Source organism: Pectinophora gossypiella, chromosome 3 (assembly GCF_024362695.1).
Source record: "Pectinophora gossypiella chromosome 3, ilPecGoss1.1, whole genome shotgun sequence".
NCBI lineage: Eukaryota > Metazoa > Arthropoda > Insecta > Lepidoptera > Gelechiidae > Pectinophora > Pectinophora gossypiella.
In genome coordinates this window covers 13,519,588-13,538,522 of record NC_065406.1, presented here as the reverse complement: position 1 = coordinate 13,538,522, position 18,935 = coordinate 13,519,588, and the positions used below count along the sequence as shown (strand labels likewise).

Sequence of the window (18,935 nt, the reverse complement as noted above, 5' to 3'; positions counted from 1 at the left end):
TGAGTAATTACGCGTCCACTTTTGACACGAAGTCTTATCAGGGATATAAATGACCATTATTGACAGATTATCAGCCCATTATAATATGATACCGACCCCGTCGGCGTTGTCGCGTGTTGCGGCATTGACCCACTAGGGCCGATTAATTCTTTCAAATACTATCCTCTCAGACGACGCCCTGAGCCGAGGTTCGCGCCCAACTGGGCACCCTCAGGCCTGCTGTCTTTAATTATATACCGGGTATGCGCCCAATTGTCCGTCCAAGTAGTTAATGCCATTTGCGACAAATATACAACTAGTCACGTCAAAAAAGCCTATTACATATAAAGACATTCCATCATTATGGAGAGATTAGAAGGTTTACACGAGCCATGTCAGGGCCTTTGGTGGCTCAGTAATAACCTTGACACCAGGTTTGCTGAGGTTGGTATTCCACCTCACAACCCGCACGATAAGAAGAAGATTATGTGTATAATAATATTTATGGTAAACAGGACAAATCTACACCTGGGACACTTTATCCAAAAATCGCATTTTTATCGTGAGTCGCGTAAGGCGTAAGTGTCAGCGAGATACAGTCCTCATGCTCTCGTTCATATTCCTTAGCCGCTTCGGCCATTTAACACTAAAGTAATAAAAAAAAATAGTTTTTATTACGGGTAACTTGGACCCAGGTTAGTAACAATGATTTCTTACTCACTAATATTAGTATTACATAGATGCACAATACACACACATACACAATAAAATTGAAATAAAAATATGACATTTATTTTGATATTTAATACTTAGAGGGGGTGAGGTAAATCTAGCTCGACGCCCGATACGAATTGGTGCGGGAAGGGGAGTTACCGTTCTATACGCAGTATTATTCTTTACTCTGTGACATAACATAAAGATAAATAGACTATCTGCAAGACAAAAAAACAGTTCCGCTTATTTATAGAGGAAATCATTTCAAGCATTAAGGAAAGAGATAATTTCACACAGACAGATATAGTCTCACACAGACACACACACAGGTATATTCTATAGTCTCTGCTTACCCCGGTGGGAAATAGGCGTGAGTTTATGTATGTATGTATGTATGTAACATAGACAGATAATAAACGAACACAGACACACCACGTTGTCTAAGCTCCACACAAGTACAACACTGCAAAAGTATTCAGCTAAACTTTAGTTAATGTATACAAAACAGAGTTACTACCGCAATTTTGTATTACTAAGTTACATAACTGTTTAGTTACAAATAAGTAATAACTTTAATAGAATATTTCAAAACAGTTATGTTACTTCGTAGTACAAAGTTATGTAGGTAGTCAATCTGTTTTTCGAACGATAGGGTAAGTCCGGGATAGTCGAGCATTACAAAAATATGGACCTGACCGGCAAACTCCAAGTATTTATTGATAAATGTTTACGGGAAATATTAAAGATCTTCTGGCCTAAAATTATTACAAACTCAGAACTGTGGAAGTTGACTGGACAAAATACTGTGGAGGCTGATATCCGCACACGTAAATGGCGGTGGATTGGTCATGTCCTTAAAAGACCTGTGGAACACCCGTTCTGACGAGTTCTGGCCTGGTGTGCGCGTGGAAAATGAAAAAGGGGCGGCCCAAGGAGACCTGGCTACGCTTGGTTGACCGGGAATTAAAAACACTGCGCATGTCATGGGAGCAAGCTACAAAAGCCGCAAAAGATCGCGAGAAGTGGAAATCTGTCATATCGAGCCTTACATCCCAACTGGAGATAAAAGGATTAGAAGAAGACAAAGACAAAAGTATTAACTAATATTTATACACACCACGGCCTCCGTGGTCCACTACCTCACGATCCGGAGGTCCCGGGTTCGAATCCCGGTGTGGACAAATCACAAAAATCACTTTATGTTCCCTAGTTTGGTTAGGACATTACAGGTTGATCACCGGATTGTCCAAAAAGTAAAAAGATCCGGCTCCGGTTCGTGGCTTCGGAAGCCACGTTAAGCCGTTGGTCCCTGTTATTACTTACTGATGTAAGTACTTAGTCGTTACATGAGTCATGTCAGGGGTCTATGGCGGCTCAGTAATAACTCTGACACCAGGGTTGATGGGGTTGATAATTCACCTCACAATCCACACGATAGAGGAAGAACTAATAATATTTAAACTTTAATCAATTCACTGTGGAATGTTAACATAAAAATAGAGATTGTTTAAAAAATATATATTAAAAAAAAAACGCATTGGCCATCTCTCCCTATCCCGGATTTACCCTAATAGAAATTCTGCTACATTTTCAGTGGATTTACATGCAATATGAATGTTTAAATCTACCATGACAATACCAAAATTCTTCATTGCACATCAGCTAATACTAATACTACTGTAAAAAGATGAGGTAGGAGCTTTGTAACTTTGTTCTGGAACCTTCAAATTCGAAAATTCTTTCACTAATAGAGAGCTATATTATTCTTGAGTGATATAAGCTACATTGTTTATTACTGAAATGCACGAAAACGGAGTCGCGGGCGTACAACTAGTAAGAAATATTACGTTTCTTTTGTGCAATAAAGAGAAAACATTAACAATGCAATCAAATAAATGCCACAAAAGGCATCTTATTGCTAAGGTAACAATTTCTTACAGGCAACCTTTGGGTGCATCACCATCATACGAACCTTGAGTCCTGCAGCCAGAGGTCCCTCGTATCTATGGGTGGAAGTTCAGTCTCAGTTGAAGCTGCTGAATGCTGAGGAGTACTGGTTCTGTTGCCCAGAAACCTTCGCCAGGTACAACGGCGATCTGTGGACAAATAATAAATCTATATAATATAATATATATTATAAAAGCTAAATGTCACTGATTGACTCACTCACTCGTCACGAAATTTCAGCAACTGCTAGCTAGGATTTAGCATAGGGATCTAGTGGCTCACAAGACTAGATTTTGCAGAACTCAACCCTTAAGGGGTTAAAAACTGGTAGCAAAGATTGTATGAAAATTCTGTAGTTTTAATAGTAAAGTTTCATGCGAACGAAGTCGCGGGTAACAGCTAGCTATTACCAAAATGGCCACGTCGCTGGCGACGGCCGCCAAACAGTTCATATTGAATTGTATGGCAGGTCAATTTACCCTGGCGAGGTGACGCATTGACAACGAAGTCATTTCAATGAAAATTCAATTTTTTGGCAACGTGGCCTTAGCGTCTCGGTAAGTTATTGCCCTAAATATTCTTTATCCTTTCATCTATAAGCAAAAGAGAGAAAATATTCTAAGTTCTATAAAACAGGGTGCCTACTAATTACTTCGGTGACAGAACACTTCGTAAACGAGCACCGAATGCTGCCTGTCGACATATGATAGGAGTGCAATAGAAATTTTCGTAAATTGTTATTTAAACATCTTATACAAAAAGACATATCTAAGTTAACTATGTATTTCCCTAATGTTTTTGAGCGAACTCTACTCCCACAGTAAAACCGAGCGTTAAAAATAAATTAATTATACTATTCCATTTTATTGTATGTAATAGAAATTGCTGCTCTTCTTCTTCTATCGCGTGGGTTGTGAGGTAGCTTACCAACCCCATCAACCCTGGTGTCAGGGTTACTATTGAGCCGTCAAAGGCCGTCACCAGTGGGTCGCGACCCATAGTTTGGGAAACCCTGGTATAAGCTGTTTATGTTATATATTTATTATAATTATTTTTAGCACGTGTTTAGTAAGAAAATGTAAGCAACCCAACAACTACAGATAAATAAATATTATTCCGGTGGCCTTGGAGCTACGTAACAGCTTCTGTTGGTTAACAAAAGGTTTACGCGGTAGATTCCAAGTCCATAATCCTCTTAACTGGTCTATTCCGTTTCACGACCCACAATCTAATACGTTCTACTCTGTTATTGTAGTACACGTACATCACACTGCATGAGTGTCTAAATATAGCTTCTTCTTCTTCTTCCGGTCTTTTCCTATTTTTATTTGTGGATGGGTCTTTTAATCCTTCGTCGCCAGAATAGTCTATTCTGGGTTCTCCAGGTCTTTCTTGCCGACAGATATCTATGTTAAACGACGTCCTGGCTCCAATTTTAGTTTCAGCAGTTTTCTTGTCATGTGATATTGTGGTCTTAGCAGCGAAGTCAGCCATTTTGTTATAGGTGCTGCCTTGAAGCTGCCTCTGACAAACCGGTTTGGAACTTTGTCTCACTCGTATAAATAATGCTCTTTTAATTTAGCTTTAAATCTAGTTTGTAGGTACACTTTTTGTGCCGAGTATTTTTAATGCAGTGTCTGCAAATTAAATTGATAGATGACCTTGAAAATCATCTATACTGTCGATACTATCGGTATTCAAGCGTATACTATCGAAATATCTATACTATTCATTTTCTTTCAACTATCGACAGATTATCGATTGGAAACAGTGGAATCTAATCTAATAAACTTTACTCATATTCTGACACGGTTCATAAAATTAGCTCTACTTCCCGAATTAGCGTTATCAGGTTAGAAGAGCAGAGCAAATTGGAAGTTTAATAGTCTGACGTACAGCATTTCACTTCACCTGCAATGTCGGAACTTAGAACACACGGGAAATGGGAGCAGTAAACTTGCACTCTCGAACAAAGCCAAGGAATCTATGGACCAAGTTGTTCGAATTGTTGTTTTTTTAATGCAGCATATACCTACCTATTTATTATTTTTTATTTTATTTATTTTTTATTCGACCTATTCGGAAGCGATGTCTTATTATCATTGAATAAGAAAACAGGCACTAAATACGACATTTAATTTATGGCCTAAAAAGTGTAATAAAAATAAAACAATGCGTAGTTAAATTTTCATGTTTGAAATTGGTATAAATTTTGGGGTAAGTCCGTCCCTTCCGTCCGGTCCTGAACTTAAGGATAACATTCGGTTCCATTGGTAGCGTCCAACATAAAAGCTTTTAACGGATTACCGCTGACCCTAAATAGAAATAGGAAAATCGAAACTTGGAGCTAAATTGGGCATTTGCATGACACACTTTGCTAAGTGCGAACTAAATGCAAATATAATATAATAAACTCATGCCTTTTTCCGATTGGGGTAAGCAGAGACTATGGAAATATATTTGTTTCGATCCAAAATACAACTGAATGCAACTGTAACTGGCATTTACGTATAATGCTTTAAATCTCTATAGATTCTTAAGAACCGTACGCGCTGTAAAAACTTTCATATGGAATTATAATCAGTATTACAGAATAGAGAAGGTCGATTTTAATTTTATTAATATGAATTGTTCCACAGGCATTAGGCGCTGTATACTTCTGATTTCGTCATCAGAATATTTCAAACAAACAATACGAAAATTGACCTTATCTATTCTGTAACAGTGATTTTTTAGTGAGTGAACAGGCACCTTCTGGGCGAGCTCGCTCCATCTTAGGCTTTGTCAATGCCTTCGGGCAAGTCTGGGGCCAAGAGAAAACCCATCAAACCCAAAAAACCTGAACAAGCCTCGTAGAATGTTCGCGGTCATTACACTCATTTATCACCTAAAGAAGGTAGAGTCTTGATAAAGGGATCTTAAAAGGTACTACATTAAATTACCATGACTGTCATTTGTCGCTTAATGATTGATGGGTAATCATTAAATAAAAAAGAAAAATGATAAGTAAGTCTGAAGTTTATCTCCTTCATAATGTTATAAATAAGTAGACCTCATTAAAATTTATGGAACACTGTTTACTGTGAAAACTCATCAACGTCAACAAGATGAAAGTAAATGCGAATGTAAGAAAAATCATCATTTCTCTAGCATAATATAATATAAATTGGGGTAATCAGAGGTACAATTAATTGTAAGATGAATTAGGTACCCACACCTTACCGAGTTTTCTGTTAGATTCCTAGCGTTATCCAGTTTTCACAGGGTGAATTTACCGAATGAATTTATAAATGGGTAAATATAAGAAAAATAATGGACAATAAAATAGGATATTTTATGCTTATTGCACGGGCTGGGCGTGTTTGCATCGTGGTGCATGCAAGGCATGTGGAAAAGTTAAAACATTTACAAAATCTTCTTGCACTAGTTGGAGATACAAACAAAACTGAATGTATCCTACATTTAGGTCGCTCGTGTAAACAGATGAAGTCTGATAATGGGGGCTAAAATGGCCACATCAAAGCAATTCATCTAAGAAAGCCTTATTGCAATTTGACATTTGCGCACATAAAAGTAAGAGCGCAATGCAAACAACTGTCAAATAGCAATGTTGTTTTCTTAGATGAATTGCTTCGATGTGGCCATTTTCACCCCCAATGTCTTCCTGGACATTATCATTATCGGAGTTGGTGCTCGAGTTTAGGAAGCCCGGGTTCAATTTCCAGATCTTAAGACTCAGACACCAAGCTAAATTTGTTTCGTGCCTGCCATTAACGGCTGGATAAATTAAAATTAAATTTATTTTTTCAAAATTTCAAATTACTATACGAAAACAAAGCAAGTAGCGTTGTCCAAATGATGTATAATAATAATATTTTTTTCCAATTCAACATTAGTTGAAAATACGAAGCAGAAAAATGTGGTTTATAAGAACCACTTCATTTTTGGAACTTAAAAAAGAGGATGCTTGCGCAAAGTTCATTCAACTTATACAAAAACTCAAAAGGGCTTTTGTGGCACCCTTTTCATAAATATGGGTATGCAAAAACGGCACATCACCAACAAGGTACCATAATAAAGAGACAAAAGTTCCTAAACAACTGCGTAGAATTGTCAATAGCGACCCAAAAAGGACTTTGCCTTGAACAGGCGTACTTTTTCAGTCCTCTTTTTCTGTTAAAAATATTCTCCACTCTATTACGTCCAGTTTAAGACAAGTATAACATTTTATTATGTTTATTTTCCCAAAGGACGACCATTACGGAAGAGAATTTGTTTTTTGACGGGTCAAGGATGCTTCTTAAATAGAAAATTTGAGGCCTTATTTAAATGTAATAAGGTTCGATAGGAAAATAACGAAAAATACTGGGGCAAAAAAACAGTAACTACACTTATTTATATGTATGGGAAAGGTTATTTATTCATATCTACCGTGTTAGTCCTGTTTGCAGTGAGATATATCGAAGAGTCAATTTCGAATCACGGGTCGAGCTCTAAATCACTGAATTCAACTTTTTGAGTTTGAATTCATGTTTGAATCGTAGATAATTGATACCTTGTGGATGTGTGCCCGGTTAATGACAAAAAACTCGCTTCCTATCATCATCCATCTTCCTAGAGTTATTTCGTTTTTCAAAGAGTCCGCTTACATAACCTGAAGATTTGAGAGGTCCGGTTTTTACAGAAGCGACTGCCTGTCTGACCTTCCAATCCGCGAGGATTCGGTCATATCCGAAATGCATTTCTCGGAAATGGGTTTCTTTACGACGTTGTCCTTCATTGCTGTGCACGTGATAATCATTTATTGATTCAAACGTGACTTCTAAAATTATTGGTTTGGCCTATTCAAACGTGACTTCGAAAAAAAATTCGAAAATCACTGGTTTGGCCTATGCTGGGATTCGAACCAGTTACCTCAAATTGAGAGTCAAGCGTTCTACCAACTGGGCTACCCCACGGCTAGCTAGCGAGGAAGGAGTATATATTATGCTATACATTTTCGGGATATAGGCGTCATGCTATATTTTCTTTTTATTCTTTTTACTATTCTTATTCACTCGCGTATACTCGTAACTGATTATAATGCCACACGCGGTTTATACGCGCTCTCACGCCCGGGCCACACGGAACCGCCGACGTGACCGTTTCCGTGGGCGAGTTGTTCTCAAAAATACGCGTTTTATTTCGCGTCAAGGGGTCACCAATGTTCTGATAGAACCTTAAGGGCCTTATGCAGGGACGACTTTAAATAAAATATACTGATTTATACTGAACTGAGTTTATTATGACACATTTATTAACGTTACAAATGTATAATTATCGGGCGTGCGATGGGAGCGCGAGGTGGAGAACAACTGGCTCTATATGCAAAAACTGCTAACATGCAAGTTTGTATTTCTGAGAACTGTGTCCCCACACTATATTCATATTCTGATTTTGTTATCACGGAAGAATAGATCTTTGCATAAAATAATGACATTTTCTGTGAAAATCGTAAGATGTGTCGTCACATGGTGTCAGAGGTAAAGTGGATTGATAACTAAAAGATGGATTCCGCGGAACTCAATCTATTATCATTTATATTAATTCCAAAAGCATCCAATACATGATGGACTAATGTTATGGGTGAAAGACTGATCCCTTATCACTAAGTGGGTAGTAAGGTCGATTATCAAACCATTGTAATAGTTGTTAAGCATTTAGCAATTTCTTTTAAGCAACAAAAGGTGCATACTCATTTAGTTATAAGAGCGCCCGCCAACAAACTGGTATAAGTTTGGCGAAATTATTTTTTTAAGAAAAATTGTACCTTTTTTGGAATAAATAAATAAAAAAAATATATATTATGGTTCATCATATCCAGCTTACGACATCGTATCCACAGGGGCTGCAAGTTGTCTTTGATTACTTGTGGCTCTGCTCACCCTATTAGGGATTACGGGCGTGAGTTTATGTATGTATGTAAGCATCCAATAATTACATTCCGTAACAATTAGCAATAATATACATACATACATGAACTCACGTCTAATTCGCAAAGGTGTAAGCAGAGACTATAGAATTTCATTTGCTTCGATTCTGATACACTTCTCTTGGTTCTTCCATATTCACCAATCATATTATAATATTATAATGCACGCACGCCGGTTCAGAGTACATCGTAATAATCATTTTTTTTAGCAATACAATCCTAAAACTTATTATGAAAAAGATAAGCAAAGCAAAAGGAGGAATTAAATTTTATAATTTGATACGTTTAATTAGCAATACTCGTAAAATCTTAAAAATAAAAATATGAAGTAGTATAGTTTGATATCAGGGTGTTAGTAGTGACATCGTAACGAAAACTTTAAGGGATGATTCAGACCATTTTTCTGAGTTGATATCAAGTAGAATTTTATATTGTAAGATTCCGGTACTTATGTTATTAATTTCGTAAAATATACATAACTTAATCATAAAACATTAGTGAAAACATATAAATATATTTAAGATTTGTATTTTAAATATGGAAACACTTTTGTAATTACATTCATTCGCGGAGCTTTCGTTCTTCGCTTCTCTCAATACAACACAAGACAAGACGCTGCTGTTTTATTTCATTAAATAAATTTCACCGTCCCGATACCCAAGGATTTCTTCATGGTCCTTCGAGCAACGTGAGCATAGTGTGCAGCTCATCTACAGGTGTTTGCGGCCAAAACGGTGCGACGGATCAGCACGATTTTTGCGTCAGAAGTTTACGTCGGGCAAGTTTGTGAGTCCATTCCAGTCGCCATTATTCCTGAGCAACGCGGTAAGATTGTACTTCATTCATTCACTCAATCATCGTTGCCGCGGCGGAAGGACACACCGACGTCGAAGTGTTCAAAACCGGAGAAAGCAATCTTCATCTGCGTGTAACCGAATTTACAAAGAAGAACTTCAATAGTGTTCGTTTATTTGTAACGATTTTATTTCGTCAAACACGCCGAAGACAAAGGACAACGCAATACAAATAATATTGCTATCTCACTCACTCATAGCATATTACGGAACATTAACATTGCTACAAAAAACGCGAAGTTCGGAGTGAAGTGAGCGATTTTTAGCAATCAACGTTGTCGTTCAATACAATCGATCTCGATCCCAATCTTAACAGGAATTGTATTGCATCATCTTTTTACCACGTTTTCGTATACCGAGCGACCATATTTTTTCAGTACTTGTTTACGTAATTAGTCAGCAATATGGCAAGCGACAACGAGCTATTTAACAGGCGGAAATATGTGAAAGGCACGATGACGCGCCTACGCAACTCGCTAACGTCGGAATTCCTCGCGTCCGCATCCGAACAAATGTTACGCACGAAGCAAGAACATGCCCAGTCCATCTTCAAGGAGTATATAGACCTGACTGTTCAGGTCAACGACGACCATGATCCCACTTCTGTTGAAGAGGCCTACTTTGTGTGTATGGACTTACTGCGCACTACTTTGCAGTCAAGATTCGGGACGACGGCGGCGGCGGCAAAGCCAAGTGGCGGTTCTAATAACGTCACGTCCAAATTAAAACTCCCTGATATCCAAATACCACCATTCGACGGCAAGTACCTAGAATACAAACCTTTCATCGAATTGTTTACGGCGCTTGTACATAACGATTCTAACATTGTTGACATTCAAAAGTTTGTGTATTTACGTGGTTTTCTAAAAGGAGAAGCCTTCGATCTTATTAATAATTTACCAATACAAGGCTCAAGTTACAGTGAAGCATTGACAATCCTGCGTGATCGATATGATAATAGTCACAAAATTGTATTTGAACATATATCCAAGTTATTGGATCTTGCCTCGATACCCAGGCCAAATGTAACCATGTTACGTAATTTAATTTCTGTTGCAAAACAGCATGTAGCAGCTCTAAAAAATTTAAATGAACCCGTTGACAAATGGGACAGCATACTTGTATGCATTCTATCTCGCAAACTCGACCCAGTCACTAATAGAGCTTACTGTTTGGATAGGAACTCATCTCAATCCCCAACTTTTACAGATTTCATAAAATATCTTGAAACAAGAGCTCTAGCTCTCGAAAACTCGAGCAACAATGATGTCATCGGCGCTAGGAAAGTACAAGCTACTGCTGCAGTAACAAATAATCATGTAGCTAAGTGCTATTACTGTGGTAAGTCAGATCACAAAATATTTTCATGCCCCAAGTTTTTGCTTGCATCGATTGCAGAACGTGTTGAATGTATAAAAGCTAAAAAGCTATGCAAAACCTGCTTAAACAGCCATACAGGGAAATGTCGCTTTCATTTTAAATGCACTCACTGCAAGCAAAATCACAACACGCTCTTGCATGATGGAAATGAAACATCATCATCTAGTACTGAGGGTGGGGTAACGTTGCTGTCAGGCTTAAATGACAACAACCAAGTTTTGTTACCTACTGCCAAAGTAAAAATATTAACTAGAAATGGGCAGGAATTGATAGTCAAGGCTTTATTAGACTCTGGCAGTCAGTCATCTTTCATTACAACTAAATTAGCTAATCTAATTGGGAGAAATCTACTAGCTACAAACACAGAGGTTTCTGGCATTGCTAAAACTGGAAAGAAAATACAAAGTTCCTTGCAAGTGGACATATTTTCATGTGCTTATCCCTATAAAGTTAATACTGACTGCCTAGTGGTGGACAAAATAACTACTAACTTGCCACAAAACAGTTTTGACCTGTCACTTATTAACATTCCAAAAAATTTATTACTAGCCGATGACACATTCAATAAAACAAGCGAGATAGACATTTTATTAGCTGCTGACATCTTTTTTCAGGCGTTGCTGCCCCAGCTTGAGGACCAGCACAATGAGCTCAGCGATCCCGCGACACCCCGACTCGTTCACACGCAGTTTGGTTATTTGGTTGCAGGAAAAGTCCCCGTACAGTCTCCCCATGAACTTCAGAGTACCCCTGTTTCTTTGTTTTGTCAAGAATGTAAAACAGACTTAAATTCTAATGTTATTCAGTTCTGGAAATCTGAGGCTGTACCAGAAATATATCCTGAGCACCCCACGTCTGAACAAAAATATTGTGAGGAATATTTTAATGAAACGGTTCAACTTGTTGACAATAAATTTGAAGTCTCAATGCCCTTAAAGATTCCAATTTACGATGTAAACAATACTTTAGGGAATTCTCTAGTTCTCGCTATGCGCAGATTTTTGAATTTAGAGAAAAGGCTCCATAAAGATGAAGCTTTGTTCAAAGAATATCAAAGTTTTATTCATGAATACATAGACCTTGGCCATGCCAGCTATGTCGATATTTCTAGTTACGATTTTAACAAAGATGCGGTATACTTTATGCCACATCACCCTGTCATACGTGAAAATGCAGTTAGTACTCGTTTACGTACAGTATTTGACGGATCTATGAAAACAACAAATAAAATTTCTCTGAATGATATTATGTTGAATGGCCCTGTGGTCCAAAACGAATTATTCGACACTCTATTGTTGTTCAGACTAAATAAATATTTTTTCGCTTGCGATATTAGGCGTATGTTTAGAAATGTTTTAATAGAAAAAAGTCAGAGGTCACTCCAAAATATATTATGGAGAGATGACCCCCATGAATCCATAAAATGTTTACAATTAAACACTATTACTTATGGCTTAAAAAACTCATCTTTTTTAGCAACAAGGTGCTTAAATGAGTTAGCTTATAGATTTAAAAATGAATATCCTTTGGCTGTCCCAGTAATTCTAAATGCAACATATGTTGATGACATATTGTATACTCATAATGATTTAAATGTAATAATAGAAACAAAAAGTCAACTTTCACAATTGTTATCTAAAGGTAGTTTCTTCTTGCATAAATGGTCAGCCAACGATTCCAGTATTTTACAGGATATTCCCAAGGAACAGAGGTATTCTGGAGAAATTAACATGCAAAAAGATGTTAAAACGTTAGGGTTGAATTTTGACGTCAATTCAGACACTTTTAAATTTTCCCCCCCGCCTAAGCAATCTGTCAAGACCAAAAGAGAAATCTTAAGTTTTATCAGTAAATTTTATGACCCTCTTGGACTGATTGGACCAATCTTTGTGCAAGCCAAACATATTATGCAAAAGCTATGGCTGTCCAAAACAGACTGGGATTCTATTCCTCCGCCAGAATTAAATAATAAATGGCAATCACTTTATAATGACTTAACTAACATGTCAAGTATTCATATTGAAAGGAATACAATGTGTAAAAGTGAACATCAAACATTTCAATTAATAGCATTTTCAGACGCATCCAATGTGGCATATGGTTGTGCAATTTATGTGAGAACTATTGACATGCAAGGTAAAGTTCAAATGTCACTATTATGCTCTAAGTCACGCATAAATCCCATTGCACCTAAACAGTTAACCATCCCACGTTTAGAATTAAACGCTGCGCTTTTACTTGCCAAGTTAGCTTCAAAAGTATACAATACTATTAGTCAGAAACAGATAGTAAATGAAGTTCACCTTTACACAGATTCACAAGTCGTATTGGCGTGGTTGAAGACCGATCCAATCAAATTAAAATCTTATATTGCGAATAGAACAAAATTAATTACTGAATGTACTAATAACTTTAATTGGTCCTATATACAGACAGATAAAAATCCTGCAGATTGCTTGAGCAGAGGAACAAGTCCCTGCGACTTACCAAATCACCACTTATGGTGGTCAGGGCCTAAGGAAATGTCAGATTGTAATTATAAATTTAAAAATTGTACTTACCAATTACCCGAGGACATTCCTGAAATTAAATGTTCACAGAACGAGGCGGTCTGTGCGGCGGTATCGCTGAGCTCAAATGGGTCGTCATTCCTTGATAATTTTATTCACAAATATTCTGATATTAACAGAATGAAACGTGTACTTGCATATGTCATTAGATTTTGTAATAATTCTAAACCTAACTCGGCCAAAATTAAAGAAAACTTTGTTTCCTTTGCTGAGACTAACAATGCATTATCTCTGCTTATAAAGCACGAACAGCTCAAGTATTTTTCTAAAGATTTAAATGCTTTGCAAAACAGTATGCAAGTACAAGCTTCTTTAAGAGGGCTTAACCCGTTTATAGATGCTCACGGTCTTCTCCGGGTAGGAGGTAGACTGCAACATTCTGGTTTGCCATATAACCAAATGCATCAAATTATATTACCTAGGCAATCTCTAATTACTTGTATGATAATTGAAAATGAACATAACAAGCTTTTGCACGCAAGTCAAAAATTAATTTTGTCTAGTTTAAACCAACGTTATTGGATTGTCAATGCTTTACGCTTAATTAAGAGTGTAATATTTAAATGTATTACAGAATAGACCAAAATGGAAAGATAACATGCCAAATGTAAAGATAGGCGATCTTGTCATTCTGAAAGAATTGGACACACCCCCCATGACGTGGCCAATGGCTAGAGTCACAAAGGTATTTAGATTTACAAAGGAAAAATAAGAGCCATGGAAGTTAAAAAAGCAAATGGTAATTATCACAAAACTTCTATAACTAAAGTTTGCATATTGCCTTTAAATTAAATACCTAACAATTTAAGTAAGTTGTTATCAGGCTCAGTCTAACTACCTATTATTATTATTACCTGTGTATAAGGTTGTCCAGTTCTCGTAGGCCTAGATGCTTCTCAGGTAACCTAATTGTGCCTGAGAGGATGCCAAGAGACTTAGGCTAAGTTAATTAATAAGTTTAATTAAGTTGAATTGTAAAACTATTCATTTTCCTAACTAAATTATAGTTATGTCACTAAGACTGGTTACTTACCAATTTACGTTTGTAAAAGGAACAATTCCTAAGTTATATATAAGAGTAAATAATCGAATAATAACTATAAGAGCAAATAATTGATTTCACTATTACTAGCTGCCTATGTAACAAGTTCATAAACTTAAAATTTAATTTACTTTACTTAATTATAAATGTAAAAAATAAATACTAGATACTTACATAGGTACTTACCAGTAATACTTACCTCAGTGGTTGTATAACATAAAAGTTAAAAAGGTTAAGTGAAAAACAAAAAAAAATAATTGTAGTTATGTTTATTGTAAAATTACAGTAACTTATATACTAGTAAACCATACTTACATAATTGTACTTACCTTCCAAACTTAAGCTAGATAAATTAAAAGTACTTATCTTCTAAACTTAACCTACTTAAACTAAAACTATAAATAGATAATATTATAAATAATAAGTTGAATGTGTAATTGTAATAGATAGTTCAAACTATTCTTCATAGCACTGACAAATGCAAAAGTTATCGCACACATTTGAATCAGTTACCTATTAATTATATACTTACAGTCCATTATCGAAGCATTATCTTTTGCCTTGTTGGGAGTTATGTTGAAAACATATAAATATATTTAAGATTTGTATTTTAAATATGGAAACACTTTTGTAATTACATTCATTCGCGGAGCTTTCGTTCTTCGCTTCTCTCAATACAACACAAGACAAGACGCTGCTGTTTTATTTCATTAAATAAATTTCACCGTCCCGATACCCAAGGATTTCTTCAATGATCATATTTTGAAATTTATGTTTGCCTCTCCACGATTAGGAAAACACTATTTTGGAAAAAAAACAATAAAAAGGGATTTCATAATATACTGGGCGCGTAAATTCTAGTCTTAGGCCTTCCCCGCCTTCAAAATGCAACTCCCGTTGTCGATACTCAAAACAAATTCAAAAAACGAATTCTATAAAACGTTTTTGATTGTACACATATTATCCTAAAGCGCTTTCACCATATAATGCGTGAAAAACATGTCTCGACAAATGATCCTGGCAATGGGAACGAACTGTCAGGGTGACAAATTGGTAGTATTACGCAGCTTTGTGGAGCCTTTGACAAATCAATCCAATCACTCTCCTTACACCGTTGAGGCTTTACCGTCTTCGTTTTAAACAGAGTAACTGACGTGGCAATGTTTAATTAATTGATGTATTATACTCAATCTCGATGGCGCAGCGGTAAACGCGCTCGGTCCGCGATTGTTGAAGTAAAGCAACTTTCGCAGAGGCCGGTCATAGGATGGGTGACCACAAAAAAAAAAGTTTTCATCTCGAGCTCCTCCGTGCTTCGGAAGGCACGTTAAGCCGTTGGTCCCGGCTGCATTAGCAGTCGTTAATAACCACCAATCCGCACTGGGCCCGCGTGGTGGTTTAAGGCCCGATCTCCCTATCCATCCATAGGGAAGGCCCGTGCCCCAGCAGTGGGGACGTTTATGGGCTGATGATGACTCAATCTAAATGACTTTACAAAAATACAAAGTCAAGTACAAGTCTTTATAATATCCATGTGATTCCTTGTTTAGTTAGGACATTTAAAGCAACGCGGTGCAGATAAGGTCTTAGCATTCAAAGTGACCAACAATAACCACTTTAAAGACCTCCGTGGTCCAATGGTTGAGCGTTGGGCTCGCGATCCGGAGGTCCTGGGTTCGATTCCCGGTGGGGACATATGACAAAAACTACTTTGTGGACTCTAGTTTGGTTAGGACATTAGAGGCTGATCACCTGATTGTCCAAAAGTAAGATGATCCGTGCTTCGGAAGGCACGTCAAGCCGTTGGTCCCGGTCACTACTTACTGATATAAGTATGTAGTCGTTATATGGGTCATGTCAGGGGCCTATGGCGGCTCAATAATAAGCCTGACACCAGGGTTGATGAGCCTGTCTATCTATGTTGTTCCTGTTCAGCGCGTCCTACTTCAGTAGACCGGAGTGAAATGGTGTCTGAGTTTGGATAGGGACCCAGACCTACGTAGGTATAACGTAGAACACTTGCCCAGAAATACGGGTGAAGACCTCAACGGTTGTAGAGAATATATGTTACCTTTTGAATGAAAATGTTTATAGGTTTAGAGTTTGATTGAAAATATCTCCTTTTTATACAATATGTATTAAGAAATAATTATCTGTTGTTCCTAACAGAATTCTAATTAAACCCAGTTTCGTTGTATCTAAAGACTCGTTTTTACTTTCTCCAAATGCTTTCATGCTGTCAACAGCTACTTTGGAATCGTATTGTGTAAGAGCCTTTGTTCCTCCCGTGTTCAACGCTAGAACGAAATCCATTCATTAACACTACAGTATTTCCATTCTACAGAAACAAACGAAGAATTAAAAATAGGGAAGAAAATAAAACGCAAGTAGCATTCAGGCTTTATAGGTTCCGTAAGAACGTACAGTAGATTATAATTTTGCATTCATACATAACTTGAGACTGTATTTTTCATTTTCAGGCCAAGTATCGAGAGGACACGATCCCTGATTCAATTTTGTTTTTGACACCCTTTTTAGTCCTCGATAAACCAACGTTTTGTTAAATTATATTCTTATATAGTTAAAATACTTTTTTTATAACTTGATTTTATTTTTTTGTCTCTGTTGTTGTATTGCCTGTCTGTATCGTTTTTTTTTTAATTAAGTATGCATTGTACGTAGTCATGCCCAGCAGTGGGCGTCGTAAGGCTGATGATGATGTACGTAGTCACCAAATAAATGTTTTATCTATCTATTTAATTAGATAATACAAAAATAACCTATTTGTGACTGAATATTTTAAGGCATTAAGTTGAATATCTTATATGACATGATTTTACTAAGTATAGTTTGAAGAGAACTTTAGCTTGATTGAACGTCCAACTACCACTTTTACCTAAGAAGAAATTCCGACGAGACTTTATTAAAAATATATTTTTTTAATTTTGTGATACTGAACTACGGAACTCTGAATTAAAACTTTAACCAAGTGACGGTCATTAAGAACATTTTGTAAACAAAAACTTTTCTCGCTTAAAAACGATTAAAGCCCTGGAAACATTTGCAAAACGAGAGACGGGATCTTAATCCTTTTTCAAAAAGCTGGATTTCTTAATGATGTAAACGTAGGGGATTTTAGGTGCGCAGTAATCTCATAAATCGGTTGAGATTCGGTATACTTGAAAGGTTTAATATTTGTAAGGTTTGATTGCAGATTTTTTTGGTTCTGTATTACACTTTATCGGGTGAGTTACATCACGGGTGATTCACTATCATACAAAAAGTTTTCGGCCTATAGGCGACGGGGGCAATGTCAACCTCGCCCCTCGCACACCCGACTTCAACCCCGATCAGCCATTTTACGACAATGACGGCTCAGTGACATTGACGTTTCGTTGTTACAACATTAATGGCCGTCGTCCAATGCGCATACGTTAATTCGTTGTTGATGAAGTTTTTTGATATTTTCCTGTGATACTCCATTATAAGTCCGTCGAGATTATACAGTGACAATATCCAGAAGTTATAATGTGTTTTCGAGCCGACAGACCCATTAACCTTGTGACTCTTTTTGTTTTTGGTGATTTTTTAATTCAACATTATAAATAGACTTCAAACACAAACGACGGATTGAAAGTTGAGTTGCGCGACTGTCAGCGATACAAGGAAAAGCATTTTTAAAATCAAAAATAAATGTTGGATATTAAAAGAAGTTTTCTTTTATAATGTAAATATGTAAAACAAAACTTTACAGCTACGAAAAGTTATATTCCCTTATAAATTGGCAGAATTAACTTATTCGCTTTGCTCTAAAGCTAGAAGTTTAATCAAAACTATAGAATACCAAATTCAACTTTACCCCGTTTTTACCACTAAAAATATTTATGAGAGTAAGTCGTCTGATACGTAGTATCTTCTTATTAGTCTGTGAGTAACATAGTGAGCCAGGTTCGATTCCCGGCTCGGGGTCTAAACCACTGAATTCGACTTTATGAGTTTTAATTTATGTCTGGATCATAAATAATTGATATCACGTGGTTTAAAGGATTTGTGCCCAGTTAATAGCCATAGAATGACCCCCTATCATACTTGCGAGGAGTGGGTATATATACCACACTTCTGCTTACCCCTTTGGGGATACAAGCGTGATGCTATATTATGTTAAGTTATTTATTCAACAAAGAAGAAGTAAAACTACAAAGCAGAATAGGTTACCAAGCTAAGTTCAAAACTACATTTAAGTACCTAGATAATGCCCATTCACCAGTGGGTTAAAACCGGTTAAAACCAGTTTCTAACCTTCCTGGAAAAGGCGCCAGAGGGTAATACTGAGCAGTTTAGGCTGTCTTACATAAGAGCTAATGGGAAAACTACAAGTCTACCAAGACTTCCGCAAAGTTTGCTTGAAATCACTGGTGGATCTATGTTACCCTAAGCCCCTTAGTGAATTTAAAGAGTAAACTAAGCGCTAGTTTGTA

General features: G+C 36.7%; 2 protein-coding genes across 4 annotated transcripts in view; one reads left to right on the top strand and one right to left on the bottom strand.

The window, feature by feature from the left end:
* The window catches only part of LOC126382086 (5-hydroxytryptamine receptor 2A), a 173,531-nt gene that overhangs the window by 16,076 nt on the left and 138,520 nt on the right, over positions 1-18,935 (bottom strand). For both annotated transcript variants that reach the window (XM_050031811.1, XM_050031813.1), the window contains exon 6: positions 2,666-2,789. In XM_050031811.1, the coding sequence (XP_049887768.1) occupies positions 2,666-2,789 (124 nt within the window). The remainder of the gene's footprint in view (positions 1-2,665; positions 2,790-18,935) is intronic.
* Positions 10,196-15,149, top strand: LOC126382074 (uncharacterized). Of its 2 annotated transcripts, none has more exons than XM_050031789.1 (2): positions 10,196-10,224; positions 10,675-15,149. In XM_050031789.1, the coding sequence occupies exon 2, from the start codon at positions 11,772-11,774 to the stop codon at positions 13,992-13,994; it is 2,223 nt and encodes a 740-aa protein (XP_049887746.1). In that variant the 5' UTR covers positions 10,196-10,224; positions 10,675-11,771; the 3' UTR covers positions 13,995-15,149. The 2 variants fall into 2 exon arrangements, with proteins under 2 accessions (XP_049887746.1, XP_049887747.1); XM_050031790.1 differs by lacking the exon at positions 10,196-10,224 and having other exon boundaries at positions 10,244-10,806; positions 11,460-15,149.